This window comes from Gorilla gorilla, chromosome 1, assembly GCF_029281585.2.
Source record: "Gorilla gorilla gorilla isolate KB3781 chromosome 1, NHGRI_mGorGor1-v2.1_pri, whole genome shotgun sequence".
In the NCBI taxonomy this organism is placed as follows: domain Eukaryota; kingdom Metazoa; phylum Chordata; class Mammalia; order Primates; family Hominidae; genus Gorilla; species Gorilla gorilla.
The window spans coordinates 197,099,105-197,115,193 of record NC_073224.2 but is presented as its reverse complement, the minus strand read 5'-3'; the positions used below and the strand labels follow the sequence as shown (position 1 = coordinate 197,115,193).

Below are 16,089 nucleotides of genomic sequence, written 5' to 3'. Positions count from 1 at the left end.
GATCCCAGAGCACCAGCAATACCGTCTCGGCCTCGGCTCCTGGGTTATACCCTCTGTCACGCCACGCCCGTCAGCCCGCTTGTGCTGTCTCCCTCTGTGTGTCCTAGTTCGGATGGAGATGGCGAGTTCTGCCGGCTCCTGGCTCTCTGGCTGCCTCATCCCTCTCGTCTTCCTCCGGCTGTCTGTGCATGTGTCAGGTAGGAGTTTCTGATCCTCTTTCCCTGCCTGGTACATGTGATATTGGCGTCCCCAGAATAATGAAGCTTGGCTGGAAACATTATGTCTTTTGGGGTTCTGTTCCCCCGGCCCTGGCAATCCTTTCCGGAGTCCTTCCTGGGCTCTGTCCGTCCCCGGGATATCCTCTTCCTCATCCCTTCCCAAGCTTTCTCCTGCCGTCCCTCCCAGTTGGCCTTGTCTCTTTTTTTGTCCAGGCCGCGCAGGGGATGCCGGCAAGTTCCACGTGGCCCTACTAGGGGGCACAGCCGAGCTGCTCTGCCCTCTCTCCCTCTGGCCCGGGACGGTACCCAAGGAGGTGAGGTGGCTGCGGTCCCCATTCCCGCAGCGCTCACAGGCTGTTCACGTGTTCCGGGATGGGAAGGACCAGGATGAAGATCTGATGCCAGAATATAAGGGGAGGACGGTGCTGGTGAGAGATGCCCAAGAGGGAAGTGTCACTCTGCAGATCCTTGACGTGCGCCTTGAGGACCAAGGGTCTTACCGATGTCTGATCCAAGTTGGAAATCTGAGTAAAGAGGACACCGTGATCCTGCAGGTTGCAGGTTAGAATGGGTTTGAGGTGCCCAGGGTCATTTGTGGCAATTGGACAAGCTCAATCAGGACCTAGTTTGTCTCTCCATGTCTAGACTTTTCTTTCATCTGCAGTGTAGTTTTTACTTGCCAGGATGGCTCAGCCTTACCCAGCCATGTCCATTGATCTCAGCTGAGGCTGTGAAGCTGGCCCAGGCATTTCTGATAAGGAAGGAACTCAGACTTTGGAAAACACTGTACAATGCAGGTCCTGGTTAAATAGGGCTTGGAGGCTCAGATAATAGCTTTTCCTCCCTGGGTCATCTTTCTGTGCTCCATTATCAAGGAACTCATTACATGGCTGTAAAGAAATGTTTTCAAGGGACAGATCCCCTGCTGTGACAGGATTTATTTAATGGGTCCTCTCCTGGGGTTCCTGAGAAAGTAAAGGGTTAGGAATGGAGAGATAGTGTTTTTTTTTTCTCTCTCTCTCTCTCTTTTTTTTTTTTTTTGTTTTGAGATAGGGCCTTGCTCTGTTGCCCAGGCTGGAGTGCCGTGGTGCAATCATAGCTCACCGTAGCCTTGACCACCTGGGCTCAAGTAATCCTGCCACCTCAGCCTCCCAAGTAGCTGGGACTACACATACACTACCATGTCTGGTTAATTTTTTTTTTTTTACTTTTAGTAGAGACAGGGTCTCCCTATGTTTCCCAGACTGGTTTCCAATCCAGCAATCCTCCCCGCTTGGCCTCCCAAAGTGTTGGCATTACAGGTGTGAGCCACTGCACCCAGTTGAGAGTGTTCTCAAACTAGCTTCAATATTTAAAAAAAAACAGTTTACCGAAAATCAGTCCACAAAAATCAGTCTACTAATATTTTAAAAAATCAGTCTACCAAACCCAACCCAACTCAACCCAACCCAAACCATGTCTTTGCATTTGCTTGAATGACACTGGCTTCACATGGTCACATGCTGATTATCTTTTGGTCATAATTTGAAGTTGCACACCATGAAGTGGGGATGAATCAATTACTTTAAAACACTCAATAGTTGGTAGACAGACTTTCCAAATTGGAGTCCTTTGGGGTGAAAATTAATTTTTTTTTTTTTTTGAGATGGAGTGTTGCTCTTGTTGCCCAGGCTGGAGTGCATTGGTGCAATCTTGGCTCACTGCAACTTCGCCTCCTGGGTTCAGGTGATTCTCCTGCCTCAGCCTCCTGAGTTAGCTGGGATTACTGGTGCCCGCCACCATGGCCAGCTAATTTTTTTTTCTTTTTTCTTTTTTTTGGAGATGGAATTTCACTCTTGTTGCCCAGGCTGGAGTGCAATGATGCTATCTGGGCTCACCACAACCTCCGCCTCCCAGGTTCAAGTGATTCTCCTGCCTCAGCCTCCCGAGTAGCTGGATTACAGGCATGTGCCACCACGCCCGGCTAATTTTTGTATTTTTAGTAGAGACAGGGTTTCTTCATGTTGGTCAGGCTGGTCTCGAACTCCCGACCTCAGGTGATCCACCCGCCTCAGCCTCCCAAAGTGCTGGAATTACAGGCATGAGCCACCATGCCCGGCTGAAAAGTAATTTTTAAAAGGGGACCAAGGTGCCCAAAGGAATCTGAATCATGTGATACATTTATTGCTATGGGTGAATTTTTAAATGTCTGAGAATAAAGCTAGAGACTGGCTTATCCCATTAGGAGGAGCGTGGGGAGAGAGTGGAGAGAGGACAAACATTCAAGTTCCATTAACAGCTGCCCCTGTTCATCACAGGAGGCTATGGGGGAAGAGGGCTGTGGCCAGGACCATACCCTGGCGGAGGCCCTGCTGGTGTGCAGATAGGTGGGATGGTTCCCAGAGCCCTGGGCCAAGTGGAGAGAACCTCAAGGCAGGGTACTTCCATCCCTGTCAGAGGCCCACTCTCTGGAAAAAGCTGGGCTCTTCCAAATAGCAGTGTCTAGCAGAGTCAGGGACAGCACACTGGGGAATGTGTCCTGAACCATCCACAACATGGCCCTTGGCCAAGAGAAGACCACAGCTGTGGTCATAGCAAGTAAAAGCTGGGGTGGAAACAGGTTTGAAGGCGCTGGTGGTTCCCGAGGAAATTCCTACCCTAGTAGGAACTTTTTGAGGAATTTTCAATTTTTTTAAATCCTAAGAATAAAGCATATATATTGTAGAAAATTTGAAAAAATCCAAAATATTTAAAGGAAACTGAAAAATGGCCTATAATAGCTTAAATTAGAGAGAACTGCTGCTAACATTTTTGTATCTTTCTTGCAAGACTTTTTTGTATATATGTATCTCTGAGCATGTATGTTTACGCATGTGTATTCTTGTGCCCAGGATATTTTTCCATTTATGATGTCATGAGCATTTGTTTTCTTTGCCCATGTCCCTAAGTAATATGATTTTAAGGGCTGCATAGTATTTCGCCATGTGGCTATAGAATAATAAAATTAATCAAAGCCCTGTTTCTGGGCATCTGGATGCTTTCCAAATTTTCCTCATATTATAATGAAGGGTGCAATGAACATCTTTGAACATATTTTGGAAAGTGATTTTGATTTTTTTTTATAATGTACTTCTGGAAGTAGAATTAATGGGTCCAAGGGTTCGAACCTTTTACTTATTTTTTCTTTTTTATTTATAATAAAGATGAGCTCTCACCATGCTGCCCAGGCTGGTCTGAAACTCCTGAGCTGTAGTGATCCTCCTGCTTCAGCCTCCCAAAGTGCTAGGATTACAGGTGTGAGTCACCACACCTGGCCTGAACCTTTTAATGATCCTTGAAACGAATTGGAGACCAGCCTGGCCAACATGGCAAAACCTTGTCTCTACCAAAAAAATACAAAAATTAGCCGGGCATGGTGGCATGTTCCTGTAATCCCAGCTACTTAGGAGACTGAATGCTTTATATGACTGACCTCTTTAAATCTCTCCAAACCTCAAAGAGATAAGGAGTCCTGTCATGCGCACATTTTACAGATGAGGGACAATGGGCTTGGAGGTACTCAGTCTCCTGCTTCGGGTCACACAGCATTGAGCAAGGACATACCCCCAGCTTAGGCTCTTAACCACTTCTACCCATAGCCCGCTTCTGCTCGTTTCCTCTCCTCTATTTCCTCTTTCTTTTCCCCTTTCTCTCCTGCCTAGGCTTCAGGCCTACTGCTGTGGCATCATAGAAATTGCTTTGCCCCCGTGGACAGTGCTCAGGGCAAAGAGGTTGCTGCCTGCTCTTCTAGAGCAGAGTGAGGATTGACAGGGGTAAACAGGCAGGTGCTCCTGGGAAGACTGGAGGTGTCTAGTGAGGAGAGTGCCTTCAGTCCTCTGAAGTCCCGGGCTTATTTTTCCATTGAATTATAGGGCAGGATGAGATTGTGGTCAAGAAGTTTGTTTAAGTCATCATCTTGAGGCAGGACCATCCAAACCATTCCCAAGAGAGGAACATCTCAGTTGGTTTTTTTTTTTTTTTTTTTTTGAGATGGAGTTTCACTCTTGTCACCCAGGCTGGAGTACAATGGCGTGACCTTGGCTCACTGCAACCTCTGCCTCCCAGGTTCAAGGGATTCTCCTGCCTCAGCCTCCTGAAGAGCTGGGATTACAGGTGCCCGCCACCACACCTGGCTAATTTTTGTATTTTTAGTAGACACGGAGTTTCCCCACATTGGCCAGCTGGTCTTGAACTCCTGATCTCAGATGATCCTCCTGCCTCTGCCTCCCAAAGTGCTGGTATTACAGGCGTGAGCCACCGTTCCCAGCCTCAGTTATCTTTAATGCCATCCAGGCCTTGAGTTATCAGAGAAGCAAAGAGCCTCTTGGCCGGAGCTCTCTCCCTAGAGGTGATGGAGACAGTTGGGATGTGCTGGAGCCGCCTGCCATCTGAGGCATGCCAGAAGCTCTTAGACATCTCCCTGAGGTCAGTCGTTCGTGGTTTCTGTTTCAGCCCCATCTGTGGGGAGTCTCTCCCCCTCAGCAGTGGCTCTGGCTGTGATCCTGCCTGTCCTGGTACTTCTCATCATGGTGTGCCTTTGCCTTATCTGGAAGCAAAGAAGATCAAAAGGTAATTAAATGGTAAGGGAGCTCAGGCTGGTGGGAAGTGGGACTATGGCTGCTCTGGGAAAGGGCCAGACGGAAGTAGATGTAGACCTGACATTTGTCCATAGGTTGGGGACACTGCAAGTTGGCTGGGAGAAAACTGGTAGAGCCGTGCCCTGGGGATACACATTGCAAAGGGAGTTCAATAAACTGCAGAAAGGCCCCTGGGCAGAGCTGTAAATTCTCATCCTTTGAAAAATAAGAAAATAACCGACTATGCCAGCCTTCTAATTAACTAAGAAATGAATTACAGCCCTTTAATAAAGAAATCCAATTATATCCATTGGATAAGACTCTCATAAAAAATGGTCACATTTCACAGGATCTCAGGGCTGCAAGGGACTTTGAAAGTCACAGTCATGTAATCCAACACTCCTGCCCTTATCTGATGGTTTGAAGACTCTCTAATCCTTTCAAATGCCCGCTTACCTGTAGTGACAAGGAGTCAGTCCTACTCAGGCAGCTTGGGCCATCTTGGGACACTTGTGCCTGTTAGAAAAAGCCCTTCCTAAGCTGAGCTGACATTTCTCTCTCCCTTTTAGAAAAGCTTCTCTATGAACATGTGACGGAGGTGGGTAAGTGTTCTTGGCTGGGGGGCAGGGGAGATGTTTCTTTTATTGTTAATTTCTGTGCTCCCCATACCCACTAACCTGGATTCTGTTCCTGAAAATTCCATTATCTGCTATCCTTGGTGATGGTGGCAATGTCTAAATCCGTTGCTTCCAGTTTTTACTGCCTCTTACTTGTAATAGCTTTGCCTTCCTGTATGTTTAATGATTTTTGCCTGTGAGCTCATTGCTTGATCTTATTCTGTGGGAGTCGAGTAGCTTGAACATGGGGGAAGCTTTTATTTGTTCAACAAATACTTGATAATTATCTGCCAAATGCCCTGGACAATACTAGATTCTGGGGATGCAATAGTGAGTAAAAGCAGACACAGTTTTTGCCCTCCTGGAACTTTCAGTGTAGTCAGGGAAATGAGATGAATTAAATAGTTAACACAAATAAATGTGTACAAACGCTACACAAGAAAGCTCCTGGTTCTGTGAAGGCTATGACCAGAATGAACCAACCAAGCTTGAGGGTTGAGGGTATGAAGTTTGTCCTGAAGGACTAGAAGTCATGAGTGAAGAGGGAATGGAAAACCAGCCACCGCAGAAAGAACAGCTTCAGAGAGAAGCATGGTCGGGGAAAGCAGCACTCGCTGGGGAGCTGAGGAGGTGCAGGAGTGAAGGGAAAAGTGGCAGGGGTGAGGCTGGGGAGTGAGGCGGAGCTGAGCCTCCTGAGGCCTGGTGGGTCACATTCAGGATTTTAGTCATTCTCGTAAGAGCAGTGGTAAAGCAAGGAATGGGGATATCAGATGTAATTGTGCTTTGAAAAACTTGGCCGGGCATGGTGGCTCACGCCTGTAATCCTAGCACTTTGGGAGGCTGAAGAGGGTGGATCACCTGAGGTCGGGAGTTCAAGCCCAGCCTGATTAACATGGCGAAACCCTGTCTCTACCAAAAATACAAAAATTAGTGGAGCATGGTGGTGCGTGCCTGTAATCCCAGCTACTCAGGAGACAGACAGGAGAACTGCTTGAACCCCGGAGACAGAGGTTGCAGTGAGTCAAGATCGTGCCACTGCAATCCAGCCAGGGTGGCAGATTTTTTTTAAAAATCTGCAGTGAGTCAAGATCATGCTACTGCAATCCAGCCAGGGTGGCAGATTAAAAAAAAAAAAACTAAACAATTCTCTCAGGCTGCAGAGTTTAGTAGAGACCAGAGGGATTAAGACAGGATGTGGGAGACAATTTGGGCTGCCATTTCTGTTGTCCAGGTGAGAGTTGATTAGAGACCGGATCAGGGAGGTGGAGGTGAAGATAGAGGTGGACAGGTCCAAGGGCAGGTAAAATCAATAGGAATCAGGGACCCTCAAGGCAGTAGCAAAAAATCTCATTATCTTTTCCTTTCTTCCTCTAGACAATCTTCTTTCAGACCATGCTAAAGAAAAAGGTAATGATATAAAAGAGTAAGGGGTAGGGAACAAAAAACACATTCTTTATTTTTCTATGTAAATGTTGACAGTCATTATTATAAGTCTATTTTTATAATACTGTACACACATGCACACATATATCCTCCATTGATATTATTGGAATTTAGTGTGCAATGTCAAGGGGCTATGGAGCTTGTGGCAGTGGGTAAGGAGGTGCCCAGGTCAAAATTCACAGGCCTAGATTACCGTAAACTCCCTTCATTAGCCTTTCCGCCAACCATTTTAAAAAGAAGTCTACATATTATTGAAAAGTATATTAATGTGGTCATATGGGATGTATGGGAATTTCAAGAATCCACACAACCTTTGCATAGAGAGAGGTGGTGTGATACAAAGGAAGGGTCGCAGGCTCTGGGGTCAGTGACACCTCAGATCATTGGTCTGCCACTTAGGTTTTGGTTTCCTCATCAGCAAAATGCAGATAACTTCCCCTTACCTGATTGTTTTCAGTGTTAAAACAGGCAACCTTAAAAAAAAAAATCTGTCACAGTGCCTGGAACTCCTTTTCCTTATAGCCATTTTGTCTTCATTAATTTGACATTTACTGTGGGCCACTGAGTTGGACACCTTGTTGAAGTCTATCTGGGAAGACAAGTCACTGGCTCAGATGACTCCAGATTTAATGATTTCAGCGTCTCCTCTCTTCCCTCCTTACATTTCCTCCAAGCCGGTGAAAGTGTGGCGTGTATCTGGCAGACACTGGCTGTTCTGCTCAAGTGAAGAGGGAACAGTGTGGGGTAAGGGAGAGGGCCTCCAACTCAGGAGTCAGACAGACTTAGATTGAATCCTGCCTCCTTGGTCACTTACTAGCTGGAAGACCTTGGGCAAATTTTGTGTCCCTTTGAGCCTCAGACCACCCCCCTATAAAATGGCAATAGTAATTCTAGGCACCTCACATTATTGAGAGGATTCAGTGCCTACTTCATTATAAGCACAGAAGACAGTAAATGGAAGCTGTTAGTAGTGGAGATGGTAACAATAAACCATAAGCTCCTTAGGAGCTGTGTCGTATTCGGCTGCATTGCTCCAATGCCTAATGCCTAACACATGCCCTGCCCTTAGCACAGGGACTGGTGGTGGACTCAGGATGTGTAACTTCAATTGTCCAGCAGGGCCAATGCTGGGTCGGGGGAAATGTGGGCCACATGGCCCTCCAGAGAAGCTGCAAGTACTCCCCAGAAACATATGTCTCATACACATGTCCCCAAATCTTCTGGGACCTCCAATTTGTGAAATTTATAACCTCAGGGGAGTTACTGTAGAGAATAATAAAGCCATATTAACAAGTTCATGCTAGGCCTTTAGCTAGTTTTACACCTTAGATACCATAAACGGTGGGCTATAAAAGGACAGCAGTGCATACACTCATGTACCGCAGTTACAAACATATAGAAACACTCATGCAGACAGCAGAAATGAAACCAGACAGATGAAAAGGAGGGGAAGGGGAAGGAGGAACCAAAGGCCCGGGCAGGCTGGGTCACTGGGACAGTGTCACCAGCACCATCAGATTTCTGGGTCTGAACTCTGGGACACGGAGCTGGACTAGGGACATAGAAGCGTCACCATCATTTTAATCTTGTGGGGTGGAGTGATGAGGCTTCCACAGCTCTGAGGAAAAAGAGGCAGGATCTGATCACTCACTCTTCTCTCTCTTTCTGGTTTTTAGGAAAACTCCATAAAGCTGTCAGTAAGTTCTGCTCCTCATCCATGGCACAAGCTCCTTCTGCTGACACTTTTGCTTTGGGATGAGCATCTCAGTTTCACTTCCTGGGGCAGAAGGGAGGGGGTACTGATAATTCAAGCCATGGGGACTGGGGCTTTCTTGGCTCTCAAAGGCCTCTTTTCTCAAGTATTCTCTGCTCCTCTTTCCTGCACAACTATTATTTAGTCTTTAAATGAAAAACGTTTCACCAGGAAGAGATAGATGCACCTCCCATAGGTGAAGCCATCTGGAAGTCCCTTTTATCACCCAGGCATGACATTTCCTTAGATGGAGTCCAGGAGGATGGGATCCTCATCAAACTGAATATGCTGGAGCAGTACTTCTCCATCATTTCATGTGTGAGGACCTCTTTTTAACATTAAAAAAAAAATCTGGCCAGGTGCAGTGGCTCACGCCTATAATCCCAGCACTTTGGGAGGCCAAGGCAGGTGGATCACTTGAGGACAGGAGTTTGTGACCAGCCTGAGAACATGGTGAAACCCCGTCTCTATTAAAAATACAAAATTAGCTGGGTGTGGTGGTGCACACCTGTAATCCCAGCTACTTGGGAGGCTGGGGCAGGGGAATCGCTTGAACCCGGGAGGCGGAGGTTGCAGTGAGCCGAGATTGCACCATTGTACTCCAGCCTAGGCAAAAAGAGCGAAACTCCATCTCAAAATAAAAATAAAAATAAAAATAAAAATAAATCTGTAGACATGTGACATATCTATGCATTATTATTACATTGAGAAAATATACATGATCACAAAGTCCAATACTCAGTGATAGTTTTAAATGAAGTAATATTTCCTACAACATCTACATAATTTATGTTGTCATTACCTGTAGGTGTGAGATGTGTTATTTATTTAGCCTGCAGATAAGGTTTGGCTCACATAGGAATTTGCTGATCCTCTGCAGTATCTCTGGGGATACTCCCATGGTCCACAGCTGGGATCTATTGCTCTTGCAAACTCTTCTGGGGAAGTTCCAGGGTATGGCTATTGAGTATCTGTCTGCTCATGGTTGGGATAGGACTGTAGCATTATGGGAGGGCCTCTACATAGAGGCCCTCCTTCTGATTTGCCAAATTGTTTTCATTCTTTAGAGAAACTCCGGAGTGAACTGAGTAAGTTTCCCATGTTCTTGTAACTTCCGTACCAACTTATCTCCTGTTGCCCTAATATTTGCAGTGATAGCTCATTCCCCTTGTTTCTTCTTTCATAGAGTTGAAAAGAGCTGCAGCAAACTCAGGTGAGATGCACTTTCTCCACATTTGACCACCACCCTACGGGAGTTCTTGATGTCTCTGGTACTTTAATGATCCCCTTTTCTCATTTTTCAGGCTGGAGAAGAGCCCGGTTGCATTTTGGTAAGTTATACGAATCAAATAGGTCCATATCTCAGAGCACTTCCTCCTTATGGCTTTGTAACCTTAGATTTTGTTCCATTCCTCTGGAATGCATGTAATTTAAAAATTTTTAAATCAAATCTGTATATCTGCCTATTAAATTAAAAAAATCTTTGTGATTGATCTTGAGGTCATATTTAGATTTAGAAAGTATCCCCTCTTTTAGAGCACTGATAATATTAGGTTTGGTCTTCTTAAGGGTTTTCTGTGATTTTTGAGATTTTTCCTATGTTTATCAGTTATTTGTATTTCTTCTTTGTGTGACTTGTCTGTTCCTGTTCTGTTTGGGCTTTTTTTTGATTTGTGAAGACTCTTTCTAGACAAAGTATATTAGCTCTTTGTCATATTTGTCACCAATTACTTTTCATTTGTACTTCCTTATAGTATTTTTCTGATGCATAAGTGTTTTATTTTTATGTAGTCAAATTCATTCATCTTTTTCTGTGTAGTCTCTTCCATGCTTTCAGGTTTGGGAAGTCCTTCCTATCCCACAACCAGATAAATAGCCACTGCTTCTGCCTCTTTCTACACATTTGCTTTTTCTTCTTTCTCTGCAGACCAATTTGCTTAGGGGTGGTGATTGAGATTCTCAGAGAAGAAGGGAATGGGTTGAGCAGATGCCCCAACAATATACATTATGAAAAGATTTGCACCTCTCTTTCAATGTATTCCTAAATAGTTTGCATTTTTTGCTGCTGTTCAAATGGGACCTGTTTTTTTCACTGCTTTGGGATCCTTATCAATTTTCTAGGCTTTTATCCTCCTCCTGTTCACACCATCTTCCTTCAGGCAGAGTACAACAAATTATGAGTTGACCACTCGAGAGAACTCCAGGTCACCTTGGCTGGCATTCTGGGAACTTACAAACCCTTCTGTCTCACATTTACGGTCTGGCTTATTGCCACCACCTCAACTGTGTATGGTTTATGGACTTAACTCTCCAAGAAGAACCTGTTTCCTGTATTTGGGGAAGGAAGGAGACTCACTGTGACGCTCATAATCCACAATTTTAGGGAAGAATCCTTCTCTCTATATTAACATTTAAAAATAATAATTTCGTCCTACCTACTTGGGAGGCTGCAGTGGGAGGTTCACCTGAGGCCAGGAATTCAAGGCTGTAGTGTGTTATGACTGCATGCCCATGAATACCTACTGCATTCCATCCTGGGAAACATAGTGAGAACCTGCCTCAAATAAAATAAAATAAAGCAGATAATTATAAGTAATAATTTTAGGTGACAGAATGAATATCATGCACTCACTGTAGGAGTGAGGCACTATATCATTAGTTCATCAAGTCTGCACAATAGCTCTACAACACAGGTTCTGTTACTATTTCCATTTTACAGATGAGGAAACTAAGGTTCAGAGATGAATAACAAGCCCAAGGTCACATAACTAGCATGTGGCAGAGCTGAGATTCAAACATGCTATGTGGCTACAGGATCTAACAACAAACCCTGTATTTATCATCACACATTTGATTATTTTGGAACATCAAAGACAAAGGTGGTGTCTTACTCTGTTTTCTGTTGCTATAACAGAATACCTGAGACTGGGTAATTTATCAAGGAAAGAGGTTTATTTAGCTCATGGTTCTTGGGGCTGGATGGTCCAAGACTGGGCGACTGTATCTGATGAAGGGCTTGTGCTACTTCATAGTATGGTGATAGTTGCTGCTGGAAGAACGGAAGGGCAAGTGAGTGCCTGCAAAAGCAGAGAGGAGACAAAGTGCCCTGACCTGCTTTATCATAACCTACTCTCCAGAGAAATAAACCCAGTGTTGTGAAAACTGCATTCATCTCTTTGTGAGGGACCCAAACACTTCCCACTAAGCCCTATCTCTGAACACTGCAGCAATGAGGGATTAAGGTTCCAACACGTGAATTTTTGAGGGACACACTTAAATCATAATAGGTAGTTATTTCCTGAGGATTAAAGCAGTTTCACAGACAGATGAAGAAGAACTTTTTCTTCTATTACTTAGTAATCGACCAGGAGACCTATTCTTTGAAAGAGAATATTCTTTGGTTCCAGTACACATGGTGGGGGCGGGAATCCATGAACTAAAATGGGCTAATGACAGTGATGGCAGACCTAAGATTCTTTTTCCCTCCAAAGCCATCCCCAAATCCCTTAAGACCTATGCTTCCAAGCCTCACCTGTCTGTGTCTCTTTGCAGTGGCAGTGACCCTGGACCCAGACACAGCACATCCCAAACTCATCCTTTCTGAGGACCAAAGATGTGTAAGGCTTGGAGACAGACGGCAGCCTGTACCTGACAACCCCCAGAGATTTGATTTCGTTGTCAGCATCCTAGGCTCTGAGTACTTCACGACTGGCTGCCACTACTGGGAGGTGTATGTGGGAGACAAGACCAAATGGATTCTTGGAGTATGTAGTGAGTCAGTGAGCAGGAAGGGGAAGGTTACTGCCTCACCTGCCAATGGACACTGGCTTCTGCGACAGAGTCGTGGGAATGAGTATGAAGCTCTCACATCCCCGCAGACCTCCTTCCGCCTTAAAGAGCCTCCACGGTGTGTGGGAATTTTCCTGGACTATGAAGCAGGAGTCATCTCTTTCTACAATGTGACCAACAAGTCCCACATCTTTACTTTCACCCACAATTTCTCTGGCCCCCTTCGCCCTTTCTTTGAACCTTGCCTTCATGATGGAGGAAAAAACACAGCACCTCTAGTCATTTGTTCAGAACTACACAAATCAGAGGAATCAACTGTCCCCAAGCCAGAAGGGAAAGGCCATGCTAATGGAGATGTGTCCCTGAAGGTGAACTCTTCTTTACTACCCCCGAAGGCCCCAGAGCTGAAGGATATAATCCTGTCCTTGCCCCCTGACCTTGGCCCAGCCCTTCAGGAGCTCAAGGTTCCTTCTTTTTAGGGATATGCCACATTACCTGCTCCCATCACCATCCAGCCCAGCACCCTGGACTTCAGTCGCCTGGCCCAACCCCATGATTATGGAACGTCTCTTCACCTTAACCCAAATCCAGACCCTTTTGTAGTTTCTATTTGTACCACTTTTCTCCCAGGACTCAGTTCTGAAGCTTACCTTTCTTCTAAGGAATTGAAGCTCCCAGTGACCTGGAGGGAGGATTCCTGGAAACCAAACAATCAGTTTAGGTGCAGGTGGAGATGTTGAATATGTGTTACCAAGATACAGCACAGGTTCAGGGAAAAGAATTCTCTACTCCAGGGGTTATTTAGAAGACACTTTCTCTGCCTCATCCTGCCCTCAAGCTTTAGTCAAGAAGTTATGGCCCCCGTCCCTGACTTCTTACTTATCCCATTGAGGACTGCCTTTCTCTCTCTGAGTTCTGGCCTCTGCCCCCCAAAGTCAGCTTTCTAAAAGCAAGCGTGTTTTAGACCACTCACTCTTTCCCTCTTTCTTCAGGAATGAGTTGGGAAAGGCTGATGAGTAAAACATACCATCCTTTTCTATTTTCTTGATGCTGTTTACAACGTAGTTTGGTGATATCCAGAGCTAATGTACATGCTTTCAAAAGCTAATCTGCCTGCTGATGATAACTAGGTACAGCGACTTTAAACACAGTTGCTATAATCCTGAAAAGCCCCAGGAGCACATCAGGGAGCTGGGAAGCACAGTTGCAGAGAACTCAGCTGTATGTTGCCCTCTGACCTTGGCCCAGACCTTCAGAGGCTCAGTCTGTTGAGTCTGTTGTGACTGTCTTATGAATCAATCTGTTGTGCCAACCCTTTCTGAGATTCAGAGAGGTCCAGCTAGAAAAAGTGGCAGTTTTAACCACCAACATAGAAGCTTTTTTTTTCCCCACAAGACCATTGTACTGCAATACTTGACTATTTGTGTAGCAAACAGCCTCTTAGGTTGGAGAGTATTGATTTCAGATAGGAAGTTGGTAGACTAGGTGTGAGGATGAAATAATGACCTTGATTTTTGGGTGTGTATTGCAGAAGCCTCGTCACTTTCAAGTCACATCATATATGCGATCTGGCCTAATCATGGACATATTGGTTATCAGTTTGCAGATGAATACACAGTTCTATCCAACAGAAACTGTATCTTTCTGTTTGTCAGAAGTTCTCCGTTAGTTCCTGTATTAGTCAAGGTTTTCCAGAGAAACAGAATCAATATATATTGGGGCAGGAGGGCGGTGGTTATTATAAGGAATTGGCTCACGTGATTATGGAGGCGGTTAAATCCCAAGATCTGCAGGGTAAGTCAGCAAGATGGAGTCCCATGAGAGCTGATGGTTTAGTTCCAGTCTGATGGCAGCAGGCTTGACGCCAAGGAAGAGATGATGTTTAATTCAAGTCCGAAGGCAGGGAAAAAGCTGATGGCCCTGTCCAAAGGCTATTAGGCAGGAAGAATTCTCTTAGGGCAGAGTTAGCTCTTTTGTTCTATTCAGGCCTTCAACTGATTCAGCGAGGCCCGCCCACATTTGGGAGGACAGTCTGCATTACTCAGTCTACTGATTTGAATGTTAATGTCATTGAGAAACACCCTCACAGGAACACTCAGAATAATGTTTGACCAAATAGCTGGGCATCTTGTGACCCAGTTAAGTGGATACATAAGATTAACTATCACAGTGACTCAGTGGAATTTTTTGTTTGCTTTTGTACAGTTTTAAAATAAAAGTTTGGTATTTGTGTTTTGGTATGCTGTTATTTTCATTGCGAATGAGGAGTTGTGGGGAAGGTAAGAGATTGGTTTCCAAAGAGCTTTGAGTCCCCCAAGGCAAGGTTTAGCCACCGTTCATACTAAAGCCATAGTTTTATTCCTGAGTCTGCTCTCTAGTATTTTATTTTATCAATTTATAAACAAATAGTGTTCATCAGGCACACATATTTCACTCAACCATATTCAGTTCCAAACATGCATTCCTGAATATCCCAATCTTAAAATTCACTCACATTGTCAGCTTGTGGAGGCAGAATACATGCATACATATACACATACATACATGAATATACATATAATATACACACACGTATGCATACATACACATATACACACGTACACATGTATGTGTATATACGTATCTGTACTACATAGGTGTATATGTATATATGTATATGTATTCAGCATGTATGCATGTGTATATGTATACACATATATACATATGTATGTATAATACATATTCACACATGTATGCATGTATCTACACATGTATACATTAATGTATATATGTGTATATGTATATGCACATGTATGTGTATTGTACATGTATATATGTACATACATATCAGTCTACTGATTTGAATATTAATGTCATCAAGAAATAACCTCAATATATGTATTATAACCTTACAACTATATACAACATACATACATATATATGTATATATGTATACCCATACACATGCATGAGAATATATGTATGTGTATACAATATCCTCACAGTAATTCTGCCAGGGATTTTATGGGGGAGGGAGTTGGTACTCCAAATGGCTAGGTGGTAGAGCCAGAGTTTTATACTTGGTTTATCTAGCTCTGAAGGCAATGCTCCTTGTTCTTTGCACTGAAACATTGTGCAGATACGAGAAGTCTGTAGTTTACGTATTTCATTAGCCTTTTATTATTTTAAAAAATAAAACCTGAAAAAAAAGACCTAGTCCTGGATACTTTGGTGATCTTGTTGTGTCTGGATTGACGAACACGTGTCAGGCTTAATTAGGGATGCACGCGGAACCCGGGAAAATCCCTGCTCAGGGGCGCTGGAAGACCTGGAGGTTGATCCTTGAACAGGGTACTTTTAGCTTCTCCGATAAGGAGATTGGGTTATTTTATCTTTAAACTCCCTTCCAGCTCTACCCTACTTTGATTTTAAGTTATAAACCTTGAGTGAGGTGCCAGACTCTAGGCTTCGTTGGACGTCTACAGGACGGTCAAGGATTACCAACTCAAAGTAAAGAAGGAAATTTGAGTACTTGCCTCCTTGGAGGTTGTGTAGGTTAGCTATACAGATTCTACAACTTCCCAGACGAGTGGCCCTGAGACTTGGGGCTGAACGCGCGAGCACGGAAAGAAATCCCACCTTAGGACGGAACCCAGTCTCTTCAGCTCCATCCTAAACTTCGCAAGTTTTCTGAG

The 16,089-nt window shown here is 44.5% G+C and overlaps 1 protein-coding gene and 2 long non-coding RNA genes across 3 annotated transcripts in view; 1 reads left to right on the top strand and 2 right to left on the bottom strand.

The window, feature by feature from the left end:
* ERMAP (erythroblast membrane associated protein (Scianna blood group)) overlaps positions 1-14,646 on the top strand; it is a 27,459-nt gene extending 12,813 nt beyond the window's left edge. Inside the window, exons 4-13 of the mRNA XM_055393197.2 lie at positions 108-197; positions 432-779; positions 4,689-4,805; positions 5,383-5,415; positions 6,805-6,837; positions 8,550-8,570; positions 9,694-9,714; positions 9,813-9,839; positions 9,931-9,957; positions 12,179-14,646. Of these exons, the coding sequence (XP_055249172.2) occupies positions 113-197; positions 432-779; positions 4,689-4,805; positions 5,383-5,415; positions 6,805-6,837; positions 8,550-8,570; positions 9,694-9,714; positions 9,813-9,839; positions 9,931-9,957; positions 12,179-12,894 (1,428 nt within the window). The 5' untranslated portion in view covers positions 108-112 and the 3' untranslated portion in view covers positions 12,895-14,646. The remainder of the gene's footprint in view (positions 1-107; positions 198-431; positions 780-4,688; positions 4,806-5,382; positions 5,416-6,804; positions 6,838-8,549; positions 8,571-9,693; positions 9,715-9,812; positions 9,840-9,930; positions 9,958-12,178) is intronic.
* LOC134757445 (uncharacterized) lies at positions 3,366-7,442 on the bottom strand. Its single transcript, XR_010131371.1, has 2 exons — positions 7,317-7,442; positions 3,366-4,782 (listed from the first exon to the last, which is right to left on the bottom strand). It is a non-coding gene; the product is annotated as an uncharacterized lncRNA (long non-coding RNA).
* On the bottom strand, positions 11,530-16,089 carry LOC109024303 (uncharacterized). Its single transcript, XR_004067774.3, has 5 exons — positions 16,034-16,089; positions 14,173-14,346; positions 13,066-13,112; positions 12,437-12,578; positions 11,530-11,675 (listed from the first exon to the last, which is right to left on the bottom strand). It is a non-coding gene; the product is annotated as an uncharacterized lncRNA (long non-coding RNA).